This window comes from Chelon labrosus (assembly GCF_963514085.1).
Source record: "Chelon labrosus genome assembly, chromosome: 15".
NCBI classification, from domain to species: domain Eukaryota; kingdom Metazoa; phylum Chordata; class Actinopteri; order Mugiliformes; family Mugilidae; genus Chelon; species Chelon labrosus.
The window spans coordinates 26,499,835-26,520,469 of record NC_140348.1 but is presented as its reverse complement, the minus strand read 5'-3'; the positions used below and the strand labels follow the sequence as shown (position 1 = coordinate 26,520,469).

The 20,635-nt window shown below is 41.7% G+C and overlaps 2 protein-coding genes across 2 annotated transcripts; one reads left to right on the top strand and one right to left on the bottom strand.

Annotated features, from left to right (window-relative positions):
* Positions 1–6,948: 6,948 nt before the first annotated feature.
* On the top strand, positions 6,949–14,079 carry LOC311500723 (protein NLRC3-like). Its single transcript, XM_084562296.1, has 4 exons — positions 6,949–9,534; positions 9,704–11,477; positions 11,746–11,922; positions 12,848–14,079. Exons 1-4 carry the CDS (start codon positions 9,198–9,200, stop codon positions 13,077–13,079), a joined length of 2,520 nt encoding a protein of 839 aa, XP_084418422.1. The 5' UTR covers positions 6,949–9,197; the 3' UTR covers positions 13,080–14,079.
* Positions 14,080–19,080: 5,001 nt separating this feature from the next.
* Positions 19,081–20,400, bottom strand: LOC311500082 (G-protein coupled receptor 4-like; the record flags this gene model as incomplete). Its single annotated transcript, XM_084561258.1, has 3 exons — positions 19,081–19,654; positions 19,771–19,949; positions 20,185–20,400. The coding sequence occupies 3 exons, from the start codon at positions 20,398–20,400 to the stop codon at positions 19,114–19,116; spliced, it is 936 nt and encodes a 311-aa protein (XP_084417384.1). The 3' UTR covers positions 19,081–19,113.
* Between the last annotated feature and the right edge of the window lie 235 nt (positions 20,401–20,635).

Genomic DNA, 20,635 nt, shown 5'->3' with positions numbered 1-20,635 from the left:
TCTGCACAGAAGTTGAGATAGTCTGTGATGCAGTGAGTCATCCCCTCTATGTCCTCGTCATGTACACCCAGCAGTACATCCCAGTCCGTGGTGTTGTAGCAGTCTCTCAGGGCCTCCTCTGCTTCAGGAGTCCATCTCCTGATGGAACGAGTGGAGACAGCCTGCCTTTGGACCAGGGGTGTGTATTGGGGCTGTATGTACACCAGGTTGTGATCTGACTTGCCCAGTGGGGGCAGGGCGGTGACTCTGTATGCCCCCACTGCAGCCATTAAAGGGGAACTCCGGCGCAAAATGAACCTGGGGTTAATAACACATGTGTACCGAGTTCGACCGTTCTCTGGTATTTGTTTTCATGCATTTGTTTTGTTAGTCAAATGTGACCAGTTTTCTTGCAAACCGCTATTTAGCGTATAACGCTAGCCTTCGGGGCACACCGACACATAAAAAGAATCGCTATTTCTATACCACTAACAAGGCTCACAATACCACCACACTTACACGGTAGCATAACTAGGGTCTCTACATGTAAACCGAAGCATTGAGAACTTTGCAAGTATACAGGCAGTTTATTAAAAAAGGAACACAGTACCGTCCGCGTACTCTCTTCGTTCAGTGCTTCTCTATGCTCTCAGTGCTTTCTTCCGGCAACAGACAGTTCAGTTTCCCCAAGATGGCGCCCGCCTGGATAAGCGAGCCGGACGCGAACGGTACTGTATTCCTTTGGGTGGATGTGTTCGTTTAATGGATTGTCTAATTCACAGCAGTGTGTGTAAACCATGGTATTAAATTTTTCATCATGTGCTATAACATTAAGGGCCGAACAAACATTTTCTTGAAAATAACTCCGTAAGCATCTGGTTTCCTACTTTTTACCTTTTTTCTTTCTCTTCTGGTAGCCTGACTTGCTCTTTAACAGCGACATGCTGCTGCAGCTCAGACCTCAGTGCGTTTCTTAGTTTCATTTCGCTAGTCCGACCAGGTGGAATGAACCATATTGCATTTTTGCAAGGGTGGTGCAGGTAGTCTCAAACAGTCTTAATTTGATGAAAGCAGCCTTATTATCGAACTGTTAATATCAGATACGTAGTTCTTTACAATTGACATATTTAGATAAAAAATTCTAATCTTTACAAGAGCCCCGGGCCCCCTGTCCCGTACACCTGTCCCGCCCCCCTCATAGGCCTGGAATATGAAGTAGCGTTTTGAGTCGTGTTGAGATGGGTATGTATGCAAATATTCTTGAAACGATGCCAGGGAAAACGGAGGGGGAAAAGATCGTTTTGGTAGGCTACGTGTGGACGGGGCCTAAGACTGTTCAAAGGTAGTTCACATTAACAACATACGCAGATTTTGATGTCAATCATATCTGTTTCTCAGGAACCAGCCTCTACCACTGTGACTGCAAACTGTTCAAAGCAGCAACAAGTACTAGCGCAGCGCCATCTATGTTTTTCAAAGTATGTATTGTGAATAAAAATCTAATCCATTGTGTTTGCCTGGCTACAGTTCAGTGTGTTTATTGTGATTTTAAGTGTGCTCTGAGAACTCACTGATGTCCCTGTCGTTCCGCTGATCAGTTATTTAGTTTCAGGAAATGTTCAAACTTTCATTGTGATTCACGAAACTCACAGTTTCTGTTCACTCTTCCTCCAAATGTCTCCATCACCACCTGGTATGCTGCAGCCTCAGTGTATATATTTTTTGTATATTTGAATGTATATTTACTGTTGCTATTTTTTTTTATTATTTTATTTGTATTTTATTTTATTTATGCATAGGTCCTACTGTGCACAACAATCACCAAGGCAAATAACTTTGTCTGTACAAACATACGTGAAAATAAATCTTCTGATCCTGATTCTCTCGGGGTGTTTCCGGTGTTGCCAGATCAGTTAATTTCACGCCATATTGGGTTATTTTGTAAATAAAGTAAAAAATACTGTTGTGATGGTTTAGGATGATTTTGTCGGTTATTATAATTACATTTAAAGGCTGATTTGAAACCAAACCAATATTCTGGTGGTTGCTGAACAGCTGCTGTGCTGGAAACCAGCAGCTGTATCTGGCAACACGGACAACTTCTTTGTTTGAATTTTCTTTCACTTTAACCCGGGTCGTGTCGCAGATCATTGTCTCCGTGTCAGCCTCCACCTGAAGGTAATGTCGTGTTTTCTTCATCAGCTGTCAGCTTCTCGGTTCCAGCAGAAATCTGCCGCTCCATAGTTCACGTTAAACACAGTCACAGCTGAAAGGTTAGAGCAGGTTCCCCAAGTCATTTTACCGACTAAGCATGAGTCAATGAGTCGAAGGCGTAAACGTCCCGGGTTTTATCCCCCATTGTGCCAGTAACACTTTTTTTTTTTTTTATGTGCAGAGGCTTGTTGCTAGTATACAGTAATTAGTATTTGTAGTAGCCTAGTAGAAATGTTGTGTTATTAAAAGAAATTATTATTGTAACCTTAGTTATTGCGCACATTTTGGATTATTTTATGGATATATATTTTTTATAATAATAATGTATGTCATGTGTTCAGTTGTGTATTTTAGGACTTCGCAGGATTAAGTTTATTTCATAATTATTTCTTTGTCCGCTCTTGCAATTTATTTGAATAATTTCTGTTGTTATCTGAGTAATTTTAGTTCCTACCTTTCTTTGTTTATGGTGGGACAATTAGGGGTGTGACGCTCTCCAGGTGCGCGGGTTATAAGAGGAAATAAAGTCGATGTGTACTGTGCTGCTACGTTGGTGTCAAATTAAAGAAGATTCAAGCTGTAACTCGCATTACACCCACAACACAGAGAGTCTGGAGAAGGGAACTGCAAGAAACCAGGATTACAATATTATTATTTAGGTCTGGAGTTTACAAAGCCTGTTTTGAGCATCAAGCCATGAAAAAAAAATGCACTCTTGAAACAAAGCAAGTTCAAAATCACTGTTTTCATGAAGGCCAATGTGTGGACCAGTGGGAACAACAGCCCTACATCAAGTGGCACACAGCAGGAAAGGAGGACCCTGAGGAAAAGATTACTATGCCTTCTGCAAAGGCCTGACATACCTCTGTGAACCACCAATAACATCAGTAACAGCAAATGCTGATTGTTAAACAGTGTACTCATCAGCAAAATGTCATAAGAGAAGGGCTACCGGCAGCATCTCTACAACCACATTCACTTCTGGAAGAGCCGAGTGACTGCAAGACAGAGACAGGAAGACAAACAGAGACAGCTTTTCAGTTTGTCACTCTTGAAATACGAGGTTAAATAAATAACACAAGGACACATTAAGACATTTATGTAAGAAACAGTATAATTTTCTTTTCTTTTTGTGCAGCAGTGTGCGTTTCATTATGAGGTACATTTTGCTCGTTATTAGTTATGCATATAATGACAATACACAGGCCAGACATTTGGCTTGTTTATGCGGCCAGTCAAGCACAGAAAGTTCTCCTTTGTTCAACTGTGTTATGTGCTGCAGTGATTTCAGTGAAAATTACCGTTGATCCACATTTATTATCTTCAGCTCCAACATAAGCTGCCCAATTCCACTACCACTGTGTGAAGTATGGAGTGTGAATGATTTCAGTTGATGTTCACATGAATGATTAGTGTTTCCTCTGCAGGTGGAAGTAGAGCGTGTGTGTGAGCTGATGTGAATTCAGCAGCATGGACCAGAGTGAAGACAGACAGGAGGGTGTCCCTGAACTTGGACATCAACTAGACGGGTTTACCAATCGCTTCATTCCTCAATCATCTGAATCCAGCGGTGTGTGCTTGAAAAGCGACCGGGCTGAATTTAAAGAAGGTTCTTCTCCAAAGAGGTGAGAAGGAGAGAAGTGTCAGTGAAGATGTCTTACTTGAGGAGCTGATGGTCCTACTTTCATCTCTCTTCCTCTTTGGGTTAAAGCTGGTTCATCACTCTTGCGTCACTGAGTTTATACAACATGTTTGTTTGACCCTTTTGACGTCTCTGCTTTGAATTTATTCTCATCAGTTTTTATCCAACATGCACATTTATCTGTGGTGGTTTAGTTTCAGGATCCAGCAGCAGCGACCAGACTCTCCTGGACCTAAACGTGGATGTGAACCTGGACCTGAACCTAGCTGTGCGTCCTTGAAGAGCAACTCGAAGGACTTTGAGATTGATTTTAAAGCAAGATGTGGTTCTGCTCCAAAGAGGTAAAGTATTAGTAAATGTCCTGTCTCTTGGTTCTTCTTGTCGTCTTGCAGACTGATGAGTGGCTGATCAGTGGATTTATGTTCTCTCCAGAGCCAAGCACACTATTGTTGTTGGTTCATTGGTGTTTCAGGTCTATGTGACTCAGAGATGAATCACCATCAGCAGACGGTCAAAGCCAGTAGTTCCTTAGTGATGCTGCAGCTGCTTCTGGTTTAAGGAAACGCAGCGTCAATTTCTTTAGTCACTTTCTTTCTTAGTTTCCTCTTGAAAACATGACTCATTAATCAGGACCTCCAACTCACTGTCACCTAGCTTCCCTTTTCCTTGTTTAGTGTTGGCAGCAACAAGTGAGCCATCAGAGCTTTTAAAAACAGTGTTTGATGTCAATGGTGAATGGCTGCGCAGACACACTCAACTTCCATGGCTGAAGGAATCAACAACAGTTTCCAAAGCAACTTGTGTCGTGTTCCTCATCTCCTGCATTGATAGGCTACCTGTACTCATCCTGAAAACAACATGAGTGCGTATGCATGGGTGAAGGTTCTACAAAAACAAACATTTAAAGGGAGCATAGCATGAAGTTCAAACTTTTGGAGCTTTTTGTACATTTAGTAGGGTGTGTGGCGTGTCTGCTAGCTCAGAAAATCATCCATGCATTCAGTTTGTTATGAGTGGCCTGAGAGTGAAAATGTGTCATTCAGTGAGCTGTTTCAAATTTGACTCATTTGTTGTTCTGGGTTTGACTTCGGTACAAATAGATGAACTGATGGATGAACAGAGATTCCACCAGTCATGAAAGAAACATATCAAAATACTTGGCATCAAATGTCCCCTTTAAGGTAGTCGCTGGGATGCTCATGACGGGAATGTTTAACCTGGCTAGCTGCAACCATTGATATTTCCTCATCAGTAGGAGAAGATCATTTTTCTATCATCAGTGTGGGAATCACAGTGGTCTGGATCAAAATACTCCATGGCCGAATCTGAGTAACCAGAATCACGTTGGCTGAACAATGTCTTGTCCCGCCACAGTTGGTGTCAGTTGTGTGAGCAAAACCCTGACTCTGCTGCACGCAGACCTGCTATGTAGCACATGGCTTTCTTATAAGCCATCTGAATGTCCTAGAGAATGCTAGCCTTTTGTGCTCTAATGGCCTTTGGAAGAATAGAAGGAAGCATTTTAATAGGAGGCCTTTGGTTGTGGTCAATGCATCATACCTGTCATTCAGTAGCGTATCCACCCCTTTGTTGAATTTGCTAAAATTCAGCCTGCATATAAAGTAGCCAGGCTTTAGGCTCTGTGCTGCTGAAGAAATACATTTCTCGACACAGGTTTCTTACTTTTCGTGTCTGAAAGTGAAGATGAGATTCAGTTATACAATACAACAGTGGTGTGAGTTAGGGCTGTGCAATTAATCGAATTTTGATCACAATTTCGATTCTTGGTTCAAACGATCTCCAAATTAATAAAATCGAGTTGGAACGATTCTTTTGCCATTTTCCGTTGTCTGTGAGGTTTTAATGAAAGAGACGCGCATGCGCAATTCAGTCGCTCCCCCAGAGCATTCAACGTGGCCCCACGAGCTCTGTGTGTGTGTGCGTGGTGACCTGCAACACTCAACACTTATTCAGAAAACAGCGCGAGCGAGATGGCAGAGGTAGGACGGTCCCGTTTGGTCGATAAAAAGGGTAAAACAAGTTCTCTTGTATGGCAACACCCGACGAAGCACAGGCCCACATAATGTGCAAAATGTGCAAAATGTGCTACAGTGTGATATCTGCGCCCAGTAGCGGTTTTAGGCACGGGCGAACCGGGCAGTCGCCCGGGGCGGCATTTTTTCATGACACAAGGGGGGCGGCACGAGCACTTGGAAAAAAAATAAATAAACAAATACATCTGCGCCGCTACATGGTTTTCTATTATCTGTCATATCTGTGTGGGGAACTGGCAAATTGTCGCCCCCTGGAGCTGCAGGTGCCCCTGCTTTCTGAGAAGGTGCCGTGCATAGAAGGTGTGCGTGAGAAAGGGAAAGGGGAGGGGGGCGCGCACCTCTGGGTCTCTGCCAAATTGAACGCGGGGGGGAGGGGGGGGGGGTTACAGTGAGTTTTTTTTTGCCGAAATGCCTAATAAATGCATTTTATTTTCAAACTCAAAAAGAATCGTTTGAAGAATCGTGATTTCAATCTTGACCAAAAAAATCGTGATTCTCATTTTTTCCAAAATCGAGCAGCCCTAGTGTGAGTGGTTACGGTGTTGTGTTGGCAGCCTTATAGTGTAGCTTAAAGCCTAAGCCATACACTAACTGAAATGCTCAGCAGTAAAAGAAAGAGGAATATCTCCAGAAGTTGACTCATTCCAGAACATGTGACAAAAACAGTTAGGTTTGTAACTTTTTCAGTTAAAAAGAGGAACACTTGAATTAACCGCCACATAAGTGACGAGAGTGCTTTGAATACTTGGTATTCAAGTGCTGGACTGAAATCCTAAAGTAGGTTCAACATGACTGGTTAGCAGCAATAGTACTAATCAATTCTTAGTGTAACACTATGGAGACTTTAAGTGATGGTTATTGATATCTCAGACTCTCTCAAATAGTTCAATTTTTTGAATAATTAATTTTCTCTGAATGCACTTATTTGTAAGTACAGTTGGATGTCTACTACTGTAATAGACTAATGGTTCTGAAAATATAAATCTTATGCCAGTCTAAGCAAATTTTCATATTTTTTAGTATGAGTCAAAATGTTAAAATTAATATTGCAAAGGTATGAACAATTGCCAAGTACTGTGCCTCACATGGCTGAAGCGTTTTTTGGGGTGTGTAGTAGCAAATATGGTTATTCTAATAATTAATAATAATATTGATAGGCGGGGTGGAACAGTGGCGAGGTGGTTTGCACTGATGCCTCACAGTGAGAAGAATCAGGGTTCGAATCCATGGGCCGACTGGGCCTTTCTGTGTGGAGTTTGCATGTTCTCTCTGTGTCTGCGTGGGTTCTCTCCGGGTGCTCCGGCTTCCTCCCACCATCCAAAGACATGCTGGTTAGGTTAACTGGTGATTCTGTAGGTGTGCGTGTGAGTGTGAATGCTTGTCTGTCTCTCTGTGTTAGCCCTGTGATAGACTAGCAACCTGTCCAGGGTGTACCCTAGGGTGTATGACAGCTGGGCTCCAGTAGACCCTGTGACCCTTCACAACAATAAACAGTTACAGAAGATGAATGAATGAATGAATATTGATAGGAATTAATTATTGCTATTAACAATATTTACTTACCTATAACATTTGAAACTACTCTTTCCATTGATACAAATCATGACATAGATGGTGTAAACCAGCTAGTCTCAGCTATTAAAGAAAACAGACAGCCAAACTTGAATTTGACAGTCAGCAGGTCAGAGTTTCTCATTCCTCAGAATTTCATCAGATCCCAAAACAGCTCATTACAAACGCAATTGATTTTGTTTTATTACATTTTGTGGTCTTTTTGAGCCTGTCTATATTATCCTCCATCAACTGTGCACCACATTATGACTTGCCTGAGAATCTGAGTCATTTGCTGCAATGTCATACATGGTCCTTTTTTCCATCTAGGAACATTTGGTGGAACTAAAGATAATAAAACACTATACAACCATCTTGTACTGAAAGTTGACATGTTACAGGTCCTGGTGACTGGTTTCCCTGGGAAGTTAAATTCCGGCATAACAGCCATGTAGATGAACTAAAAATGTATGTATTCTAGGTGGAATTTGATGATGTTCAGGCTAAATTAAATTGCCAATGGTGGGATTGTGAATATTTGTTGCCAGATTCCCTTTCACTAGGTAAAAATCCAGTTTGGCCCAATTTGGGTGCCTTGGTTATTTGGTCATTCTCTGAAGTCTTACCTGTCCATAAAGACATGGGTCATTCATATGAACCTGATAGTTTTGGAGCTATTCCTGATTTTTTCATCTTTTTAGGCGAGCTTCACCTCCCTGCACCCCAGGGCTTAAGAGGTAAATAATAATCATCATTAAAAGATTTAATTGTACTGAATAATTTAAGACATTTAATTTGTGTTGTTTTTCTGTAAGGACTCATTATACAGCAGAGTCTGTTGCACATGCATCCAGCTGTGTGTCCTTTAAAAGCAACTGGTCTAAGGACATTTGGACTGATTTCAAAGAAGGATGTGGCTCTGCTACAGACAGGTAAAATACCAGGAAAGCTCCCTTACATGAGGAGCTGATGGTCCTACTTTCATCTCTCTTCCTCTTTGAGTTAAATATGGTTTGTCACTCTTGCTGTCATTGAGGTTATACAACACGTTTGTGTCATACTTTTACTTCTGACATCTCTGTATCAGCAACACCAGTTTTCAGAAGATAATAGAAAGACATAAAGCATAAAGACACAGACATGCTGAATAAGAATGAGAAACTGTAAGGTCTTGTGAATAGGGCTTTACGGTAACACAGAGCTGAGTGTATGGCACTTTACATGGGTTGTTACAGTAACATTACATACGTCATAAAAAAGAGCCAAGGATCATGCTGACTCAATGCAGATTGCTTGGTAGTGTGAGGTACTATGTTGTCCTGGGGCATCAAGTGACTAAGATTGTTTAAAACAATGGTGAAGGTGTGGGGACACAAACAGACTAATTTATCCTCTGCAAGTAGGATAAAGAACCTAATTCATTGTATTTACATGCTGCAAGGGCTGAAGCAAATATTAAAACTGATTGGCCTGAAAAAAACAGGAGCAAACAGAGGAAGCGGCTGTTTTAATTCTTTTTTAACCTATAAACTAAATAAACTTGGAAGAGGTTAATCTTGGCATGAAAGTGGCTATTTGAAGCAGAATAGTGTCTTCAATCTTCTAATGGATGAGAGCTAATTGTTGATGATTGGTCCACAGAGTCCACCAGCAGAGCTCAGAGGTTCTCAGTGGTCAGTCTGCCCAGCAGCATCAAACACACCTGGACTCCATCTTTCTGGTCTGTACATGTACAACAACTACTTTTCATCATCTCCATGCTGCACTTTGTAGACCAGTGGATTGTCAGTGTGTCCAACATGGATCTCATGTTTGTCTCCATGATTTCAGTCTGCCTGTGTCATTCATATCATATTCTGTTCCAGCTGCTGGAGGACAACATCATCACTTTTGTGAAGAACGAGCTGAAGAAGATCCAGAAGGTTCTGAGTCCAGATTACCCAGAATGCTCAGAGAATCAGAGGGAGGATGAGGAGGTGTTGGAGGGTGAGGATGAAGAACAGAGGAGGAGCAGCAGAGAGGCATTACTGAAGATCACAGTGAACTTCCTGAGGAGAATGAAGCAGGAGGAGCTGGCTGACTGTCTGCAGAGCAGTAAGAGGATTTCTGTAAACATTGAAGCTGCTGGAGAAATGGGACATTTACTAATGTCTCCAGAGATGAACCAAGATATATTCACACACTCATTCTTTAGAGCAATGACATGTTGGAATATTTACTGGAGAGTTTATTCATTCATCTTATTTATTGTTTGTTCATTCAGGACTCTGTGGACATAAACTTAAATCTACTCTGAAGGAGAAGTTCCAGTGTGTGTTTGAGGGGATTGCTAAAGCGGGAAACTCAACCCTTCTGAATGAGATCTACACAGAGCTCTACATCACAGAGGGAGGGACTGCAGAGGTCAATGATGAACATGAGGTCAGACAGATTGAAACAGCATCCAGGAAACCACACAGACCAGAAACAATCATCAGACAAGAAGACCTCTTTAAAGCCTCACCTGGAAGACATGGACCAATCAGAAGAGTGATGACAAAGGGAGTGGCTGGCATTGGGAAAACAGTCTTAACACAGAAGTTCACTCTGGAGTGGGCTGAAGACAAAGCCAACCAGGACATCCTCTTCATATTTCCATTCACTTTCAGAGAGCTGAATGTGTTGAAAGAGAGAAAGTTCAGCTTGGTGGAACTTGTTCATCACTTCTTTACTGACACCAAAGAAGCAGGAATCTGCAGCTTTGAAGAGTTCCAGGTTGTGTTCATCTTTGACGGTCTGGATGAGTGTCGACTTCCTCTGGACTTCCACAACACTGAGATCCTGACTGATGTTACAGAGTCCACCTCAGTGGATGTGCTGCTGACAAACCTCATCAGGGGGAAACTGCTTCCCTCTGCTCGCCTCTGGATAACCACACGACCTGCAGCAGCCAGTCAGATCCCTCCTGATTGTGTTGACATGGTGACAGAGGTCAGAGGGTTCACTGACCCCCAGAAGGATGAGTACTTCAGGAAGAGATTCAGAGATGAGGAGCAGGCCAGCAAGATCATCTCCCACATCAAGACATCACGAAGCCTCCACATCATGTGTCACATCCCAGTCTTCTGCTGGATCACTGCTACAGTTCTAGAGGATGTGTTGGAAACCAGAGAGAGAGAAGAGCCGCCCAAGACCCTGACTGAGATGTACATCCACTTCCTGGTGGTTCAGGCCAAAGTGAAGAAAGTCAAGTATGATGGAGGAGCTGAGACAGATCCACATTGGAGTCCAGAGACCAGGGAGATGATTGAGTTTCTGGGAAAACTGGCTTTTGATCAGCTGCTGGAAGGAAACCTGGTCTTCTATGAATCAGACCTGACAGAGTGTGGCATCAATATCAGATCAGCCTCAGTGTACTCAGGAGTGTTCACACAGATCTTTAAAGAAGAGAGAGGACTGTACCAGGACAAGGTGTTCTGCTTTATCCATCTGAGCGTTCAGGAGTTTCTGGCTGCAGTCTACATGATCCACTGTTACACCAACAGGAAGACACAGGTGCTGGAGGACTTCCTGGGAAGAAATTACAATAACTCGCCTCCGGATGAATTTCTGAACATAGTGATGGAGAAATCCCTGGAGAGTAAAAATGGTCATCTGGACTTGTTAGTTCGCTTCCTTCATGGCCTCTCTCTGGAGTCCAACCAGAGACTCTTAGGAGGTCTGCTGGGTCAGACAGAGAACAGTCCAGAAAACATCCAGAGAGCCATCAACAAGCTAAAGAAGATGAACACTGGTAAAATCTCTCCTGACAGAAGCATCAACATATTCCACTGTCTGGTGGAGATGAATGACCTCTCCGTTCATCAGGAGATCCAAGATTTCCTGAAGTCAGGGAACAAAACCAAGAAGAAACTTTCTGAGATCCACTGCTCAGCTCTGGCCTATATGCTGCAGATGTCAGAGGAGGTTCTGGATGAGTTGGACCTGGGTCAGTACAGAACATCAATGGAGGGACGACGGAGACTAATCCCAACTTTGAGTAACTGCAGAAAGGCTCGGTGAGTCCTGATGTGATCATTAACAGAATCAGTCAGTGGAGATGAGTAATTTAGTTCTTCAGATGTTCTCATTCTTCTTCAATCAGTGCTCCACTTATTCACTGCAAACATTACAGTCAGTTGTATTTATTCCCAGATGTTCTCCAGGTGTTTAAAGCTGTTCAATGAATGAACACAGTTCTTCTATTTATTTCTCATATTTTTACATCTGACTATTTTTTTCATAGAAATGTCTTATAACATATTTTATATATTTGTCTTATAACAGACTTTGTAGCTGTGAACTCTCAGAGAGTCACTGTGAAGTTGTGGCCTCAGCTCTGAAGTCCAACCCCTCCCATCTGAAAGAACTGGAACTGAGTTTAAACTCCAACCTGCAGGATTCAGGAGTGAAGCTGCTGTCTGCTGGACTTGAAAGTCCAAACTGTAAACTGGAGACTCTGGGGTCAGTTAAATTTTTTTTATTATCAGGTTTCTGAAGACTGACGATCTAGTTTAGATGAGTTCTCTTGTCAGGACTGTCAGATAGAAAATGAGCTCAAAGAGTTTAAATGAAGGAGCATCATGTTACTGAACATCAGCAAGTATCTACTCAGTCATCGCTGGTGGGTCTGATCACAAACCAGATCAAGATCTGTCCATCCATTCATTATCATCTGCTTATTTGAGATTGGATCATAGTGCTAAAACATTGAATTCCAGGCGCCCATCTCCCAAACAACACATTCCACCTCTTCCTGGGGGATCCTTAGTCATCCCTAGACCAGTTGATATCCCGGGGTCTTCTCCCACCTGCCCTAGCCAACTAAAACCTCCCAAGGGAGGCGCCAGGAAGAGTCCTTATCCTCTGCCCCATTCTTCGTGGACATGATGGCTCAGGGTTCAGGAAATCCAAAATCCCCAGTCCGGGTCAGCAGTTCTCCTCATAGACTGAACACAGCATGAGCTAAATCCAGCTTTCCTTTCCTGAATCGCTTTGCAGTTGACCAGAACCTCTATGAGGCCAATTGACAGTTCTTCTCCATAGCGTCTCACTCCTCTGGGGAGGGGAGTTCTGAAATCCAGGAAGAAGGAAGTCCTGGAATCAAAGAACTAATCGACAGTTTGTATTCCAACATATGTGAGGAGATATTGATCCTGTAATGAGGTCAGCAGCATCTTATTGATCTGTGTTGACATGAAACATGGTCTCAATATTGTGCTGATGTTTGGATGATGTCTGTAGAAGGCTGACATGATGAAGATTCAAAATAACACAAGGACAAAGTCACTCTACTCATTTTAGAGAACAGCTCATTGATCAGGACACATTTCAGACCTCAACACATCTGATTGATCATCAATCATTTCATCTTTTATTCTTTATTCAGACTGAGGTGGTGCACATTGTCAGACGTCAGCTGTGATTCTCTGGTCTCAGCTCTGAAGTCCAACCCATCCTATCTGAAACATCTGGACCTGAGTTACAACAGCCTTAAGGATTCAGGAGTGAAGCAGCTGTGTGGCTTTCTGGAGCATCCAGACTGTAGACTGGAGAGTGTGGGGTCAGACTCCATGTTTTATTTGTGTGCTGAAATTAATTTGATGGTAAAGTTGCGGTGACTCTAAAGTGCAGACAGCAGGCTGATATTCTACAGATCCACACTGAGGTTCTTCATGGTAAAGTCTGTTTTCTTCTTCTGTGGTTTAGTCCATTGACTGTGGCAGAGCCATGTTGAGCTCTAGATTTCAAAACTTCATAAAAGAAGAAAAATCCTCCACTGGATGACTGATTCTGAAACTCTGTCAACAACAGTGAAAATTAACTTTGTTTTCTGAACTCACATTCTTTATTCAGATTGAGGAGCTGCAGTTTGTCAGAGATCAGCTGTGCTTCTCTGGTCTCAGCTCTGAAGTCCAACCCCTCCCATCTGAAACATCTGGACCTGAGTAGAAACAACCTGAAGGATTCAGATGTGAAGCAGCTTCTTGATCTTGTGAAGAATCCAGACTGTAAACTGGAAACTCTGGAGTGAGTAGAGGGTTCCAGTCAGTCCATGCTGCTTTCATCAGTATTGTCCTAAAACACAGTTAGTATCAAAGATCCAGTGTTTCCTGTAAACCTGCAGCTTCTCAGTGAGAGAGATAGCAGTCAGCCAATCAGATGAGTCAGGAGTTTGTTGTGATCACGTATTTGAGTTGATGTGAAGATGAGTGTTGTTGTGTTGATGTGTCCAGGAAATACAGCTGGATTCCAGCTGACAGCCTTCCAAGATGTGTAGAGACAGTGGTGGTCATTCATCAAATCTGATCAACAACTGATCACAGCTCTGAGATCAGTCCAACTGTAGCCTGCACATCACAGAACCAGCATTACATTTAATAACCATGAGCAGAGTCATCACATGTGTCATTAGTTTGATCAGATCTCTTCAATGACAGCCTCCATGTTTATTAGTCAGCTGATCTTTGTTTAAATGGAGCAGCAGTAAATACATCACTAAAGTGTTGGTGCAGTAATGAAGCGTTCAGGACTCTCAGCAGTTTATTAGTCAAATCTGCAGAGGAAACAGACTTGATGCTAAAAGTCTCTGCAGGTCTGTGTGTGTTCACTCCAACACGTTAACATGAAGCTGAAAGGAAGCTGGCTGAGCTCCACAGCTGCTCCACTGCTGCTCTGAACAGGACTGAAATCCCTGCTGTTCTTTCTACTGGATGTGATGATGAAGGGAGACTCTGGAAACACTTGTTCACCTCCTCTCTTCTTTCTCCTCCTCTCTACAGATGGAGGCAACAGTAAGCAGGACAGTGTGTGTTGTGAAAGGATGAGCCGTGTCCTGATTAAACAGAGGCTGAAGCAGACTCTGACTGGACCATGTTACTGGGAGGTGGAGAGGAGAGCTTCATCCACATGGTCTCCATTTAAGACCATCACCAGAGCTGCACTTCAACTCTTCACAGAGCTCCAACAAATCAAGTCCAGTCCCTCATGAATGATTCAGACACATGTCAACCTGCCAGCATCAACAGTCCTTCCTGTTGTTGTGTAGATGTTCATTCCAACTAGATTCTAATGTCCTCTTGTCTTTGTAGAAACAGTAGACTCCAGATGTTTTTACTCCTGTTTCATCCACATATTTATTTCACTGGAGCAGTAGCTGGAGTCGGCTTTATTTGTCATTGATTATTGATTGGATTGGTCAGATTGTGAGTGACAGTGTTGATGGATGATTTGCTTTGGTCTGATTTATTCTTCACTGGTTGGTTTTGTAAGAGCTCCTTACCCTTCAGAGAACCACAGTAAAAGGCCACATTTTAATTTAAATAGTGTGAAAATAGTTGATCCTACACTTTAATAGTCTGGTCTTGAAGAGTAAGAAGTCTATGTGTGTTGTGTAACTTAAATTAGACTCATGAACCTTTTGTAAAATGATAGTCAGACTGTAGATGTGGCCACCACAGAAGAAGAAGAACAACAAGAGTCATGTTCTGGACGTGATTTAGAGTTCTTGATGTTATTCATGACATGCTATACAATGACATTTGTATGACATACATTTTAAAAAGTGCTGTAGTAATAAAGATGATTATGATGTTTTATGACTACATTGTGATAGCCTACTACTGTAACATAGCCTACTATACTATGACATTTTTAAGACATGCTATATTAGCACATTGACCATCTTGTGACAATTCAGTGTTCTGCTGGGAAACCTTTGGACCTGGCATTCATTGGTGTGGATGTTACTTAGGGTGTATTCACACCTGCCTTGTTTAGTTCGATTAAAACGAACTCAAGTTCGTTTCCTTGCTTGGTTCGGACCTTTTTGACTGGTGTGAATACAATCACTCGAACTCTGGTGCGGACCAAACAAGCGGACCGAGACCCAGCTGAGGAGGTGGTCTCGGAGCGGTTCCTACCGAACCCTGGTGCGGTTCCTTTATGGTGTGAAAGCAGCCCGACCTCGATCCGACCCAAGTTGCAAAAATCTACCTTTTTGGATTTGACGAGCTCCCGTAGTTTCCCGTAGTTTTCGCGCATTATGGGAAATGTAGGATAGCCCAGTGACACACACAACAGAGAGAGACACGTGAAGCAAACAAACGCAGGTAGGTTAGGTAGAGATGAGCCGTGGCTTAACCGAGCTCTGAGGAGACACGCTGCCTCCTAGATATCTGGGCAGATGTCCAGATATCTCAAATGCTGGAGAAAACACATAAAAATGCAGAAGTATATAAGATTTTTAGTAAACAAATGAGAGAGAGGGGATTCCAGCGCTCAGCTGAACAATGCCGTGTTAAAGTGAAAAAAAAACGCAAAGTCTCCATTGTAGCCTATTTACGTGGGACATTTGGCTTCCTTCTTTACCCCGCCTATACGTTTACCAGCCAATGGCTGAACGACCTTAGCACATGTGTTTTTGTTTATAAATTCTGGTCCGGTTGCAATTAATCACAGTGTGAAAGCGAACCGCACTAAAAAAAAAAAAAGATAAAAAAAATTGGTCCGGACCAAACCAGTGAACTAACGGACCTTCCTGGTGTGAATACGCCCTCAGACATGTAGCACCCACCTAGACCAGACCAGGCACCCCCACCCCATAGCAATGACACTCCTTGATGGCAGCAGCCATCCCAAACTTCTAACCCTGTGGTTTGACCTACCAAGCCACAGCCACCCCACTATGTGTTCTATGACATTCTATAACACAATATAGTTTACTACATACTATGCCATGATGTATTATCACATACTATGACAAGTTTAAGGCATTCTATTACATTTTATAACATGCATTATTATGATGTCTTATGCTATAATATTGTACAGGGCATGCTGTACTATGACTTTTTGTAACATCCTATGGTGTTGTGTAACACAATTTATTCAATTTTTATGACATACTATGCTATGCTATTTTAAAACATGCTATACAAGATATTTATACTATAAAAAGACAGTTTTATATCATAATATACTAAGGTGTTATATAATACGATGATGTATTATAACATATACTAATACATTTTGTTATGACACAGTATACTATGGCCCAGATGCCGCAGAACAGGCCCAAACCAGGACATTAGACATTAGATGAGGTTCTGATGCTGGAATGCAATGTTGTTTCATCTCATTTAAACCAAACTATTCTACTTTGGTCTCATCTGTCCACTAAACAATGTCCTAATAGTCTTCTGTCTTGTCCACATGATGTTTAGAAATGTTCTTCTTGGAGAGCAGTGTCTTTGTCCATCACACCATGGTTGTTCAGTGGATTCATCAACATTAACATTAGCCAATGAGAGAGAGGCCTTTAGCTGCTTCCTGTTTAAATCACAGCACGGACAAAGCATCAAGCATTGAGAGTGAACAATGAGCAGTCTAGATGTGTTTTCTACTTATTATACTTATATTGGAGGTTGCATTGTTCACTTCTTTCAGCTCTCTGGCTCCCAGTTCTCTGAAACATCATGTCATGAAACATCATTTTGTATCATAAGATTCCACATGTACACTTTAGTTAGATGTATGTATCTATGACAGATGTCTGTTTATCTCGTTTCTCCTACTATTCTCTCTCTTTTCTGTCTGTACCCGGCTGGCCTTAGGCAGATAGGTCCCTCCATATGAGCTGGGTTCTGCTCAAGGTTTCTTCCTGTTAAAAGGGAGTTTTTCCTTGCCACCGTTGCCTTCAGGCTTGCTCTGAGGGTTTCAGGCCAGGTTTTGTAAAGCCTCTTGAGACAATTTGTATTGTTATTGATGCTATATAAATAAAATTGAATTGAACTGAATTGAATTGAACTGAACTGAATTGAACTGAACTGAACTGAACTGAAAGAACTCCAGAATACAATAGAACATATGACATGTACCTCAACATACTTAGAGGTTAAAGCACCTTCTAAACCATGGATTGATTGTGAGAAAAATGTCCATTACAATCCCCACTTTGAGCTCACGTGATTAAATTCAGCACACAAATGTTAAATTAACAGGAATCAGAAAGAATTAACATAAATAATAAAAAATGGAATAGGAATGTCTATACAAAATGTGTATGAGAACAGCAACTATATATCACATGTAAGCTGTAAAATAATTTTCAGTGAATGGAACAGATTAGAGAATTAATATTTGGGTTTATCGATTTATTTGAAGGACTCTTTGCAGTTCTTTTTCCCCCCTTAATGATTTCGACATTTGACAAAAGATGTGAAATGTAGAAGGCTTCACAAGTTTAAATTTCCTCAGATGAGGAAGTGGAATATGAGGTCAGATATAATTGAATGAATATCACAATAATCAGGTAAGACATCAGTGGATATTCTTTCAACAAAACATCCTCCAAGACAAACAGACTTTCTATATCGATATCCAGTTTAAGGATTTGGCTTCATCTTTATTTTTATGTTTCATAAGATACTTTTGTTTGTGTGAATTTATAAATATCAGAGATGCATCTATCTGGTGCATCAAACAACAACATATTGTGTTTTCAGTCAGTAGTGTGTACAAGTGGAGTAGTGGGCTGCAGCCTCTAAGGACTTCAGCTGGGAAGCAATTTGGGGGTCAGATGCTTGCTCAGGGCACCTCAGACATGGACACAGCAGGAGGCGAACCTGGGACCCCTCTAACCACTACTCCACAGCTCCCCTTACCAACAACAACCTTCCACTGTTCATGCATCACATCTTTTTTCCTGTGAACTTATTAAAACACACACAGCAGCTCATTTACCTATCTGGTGCATCAAACAACAACATGTTGTGTTTTCAGTCAGAGTTACAGTCATGATTCATGAAACCTGCTGAAGGTGTTGAGGTCTGGAAACATATCAGATATGTGCTTAATAAATATAATATGTCAGTCCATGATCAGCTGTCAGCGATTATCACATTAAGACTGTGTTTCAGTGATCAAGCTGAACAATGTCACTATCAATATCACATTATCATCATCAATATCAATCAGTCTGGGAGATTTTCTACTAAAACATCCAACTAACAAACATGCATGAATAAAAAATGTAGAAAGTGCTGAGTTTGTTTTCTGTTGTCATCTTTATTCACAGAGATAGAAACAGACTGAATGTTTAAACATGGATGATGAGCAAATGAAACTATTTTCAGACAAGGAAAGCTGCTGAATGACAACCTCAAAAACAGCATCACATTTCTCTTTTCCTGCTTCTTCCTGCATGGACACACTAAAGTGATCAGAGTCCACACTGCTGTGTGAACCAATGGATGGGTTAAATGGAGAGAAAGAATTCCCCACTGAGGAATCAATGAAGGAGAAAAAGAATCACATCATATAGACCTTTAATTGAATCAATGATCAACAGCAGTTTTATTTAGCACTTTCTAAGCAACAAAAACTATAATAATCACACATTCAGATCCACTCTTCTAGTTTAGAAACTGTCACCCTGCACAGCGCTCAACTTTAGAGAGAAACTTCTTCCTTGTTGGATCTCTACTGTCTCAGTGTCAGCTGTACAACAGTTGGTGATCAGCTGGTTTAAAAGGAGGCAACATGCAGCAGACTTCTGCCTGGATCTCTGTGTTCTGCAGTCATAAATGACAGCAGCACCACCTGCTGGCCACTGCCTCCTACTACAACAACTAAACTAAAACTTCTACTTCCTGCCTACATGAAGCTGACTGTGTATATGCTGTCGTTATTCATGCTGTTCATCTGATGATTCCTGAACTGCATTCTGCAACAACACAGTGAGGCCAGAAGCTTGTCTGTGGTTCCTTTCCTAATGAAAATGTACAAAATCAAGTCTGCAAGAGGACTCAACTCAAGAAAGCTGAAACACACAATGGTGAAGCTAGAGCTCATTCTGTCTCTTCTTGCCAGAAAAAAAATGACTCTGGGCAGGAACATCAGTGTGTAAATAAGCAGCACCACGACCAAAACTGACACAATTCTTCGTTTTTCATCAGAGGAGACACTGAGGGATGTAGACAGGGCTTTAAGAGTCCCACCCAGGAAGAAGATGAACAGAGGGAGGGGGAGGAGGAGGAAGACGGCAGCGATGGTTTCTGTGATCTCAGAATCAACCCAGAAATACGTTAGTAGGACATAAACAAGAGGAAGGATCCAGACTAGGACAGAGACCACCAGAGAGGTCTTGATGGTTCGTCTGAATCTGTACCACAGCGGCCAGGCAATGACCAAATACCTGTAATGAAAGACAGACACACATAGACAGTCTTTGAGGAGCATCAGAATTATACACTAATAAAATGGTTAGACACAGACGTAGATACACACAAACTGGATCAGACAGATAGTTACCTTTCTAGGGAGATACACACCATGAAGCCAACACTGGACGCCAGACCATAATTATAAAGATGATAGAAGATGTTGCTGCAGTTTTCCTTTGCCACCCAAACAATCATGCAGAGGAGCTGAATGATGTCAGAAATGAGGAGGTTGATGATGTAGACTGGAGCACCGTGATCCTTTCTGACCTGCAGGAAAACATTGGTAAAAGTAACTAAAGCAGTTGTTAACATGTTCTGAACTTCACCTCCTCCAAATATGACATCTGGCTCTGGCCAGAAACTGCAGTCAGAGACATTTATCCATCTAAGAACCAGATGTACCAAGACTTTTACACCTGAGACGAGTCAAAGACAATCATTTACTGACAGACTGTACACAACACATCATTATAAATACATACATCTGTTATAATGGACTCACCAGAGAAGAGAGTGAGTAGATGGCCAACAGGATCAAAGGAAGGCTGATGCAGATGATGACCAATGTAAAAACATGTAAGATGAAGGCCTCTTTCCCGTAAGAGTTGCCAAGAATAGTGCAGTATTGGACATAGGAGTAAGAACGATAGTACGTGTAGATGTAGTAGTTTTCATCATAACTTCCGTTCCATGAGTTGCTGATGTTGAAATGTTCCATTGTTCAGTATGAATCCTGGTGTTTGAGAGATTAGAGAGATTATCTATCTGATGTCATTCAGTGATTTCCATGAAGCTTTGAGGTGTACGTTGAACACAGTATACCTTTAGTACAGTATAAATGTTGGAGTGAAACAAGGAGGAAGGAAGAAACAACTGCAGGATAAAGATGTTCAGTACGTATGTGAACAATCAATGATGAATGAATGAATAAATGAGTTTTTTTTGTCATTATT

What these genes read in the sequence shown, in the direction of transcription:
- LOC311500723 (XM_084562296.1), top strand. Translation starts at nt 9,198, where the DNA reads ATGCTGCACTTTGTAGACCAGTGGATTGTCAGTGTGTCCAACATGGAT. An exon ending in GGCTGACTGTCTGCAGAGCA is followed by an intron (nt 9,535 to 9,703) that starts GTAAGAGGATTT and finishes TTGTTCATTCAG; the next exon opens with GACTCTGTGGACATAAACTT. An exon ending in AGTAACTGCAGAAAGGCTCG is followed by an intron (nt 11,478 to 11,745) that starts GTGAGTCCTGAT and finishes GTCTTATAACAG; the next exon opens with ACTTTGTAGCTGTGAACTCT.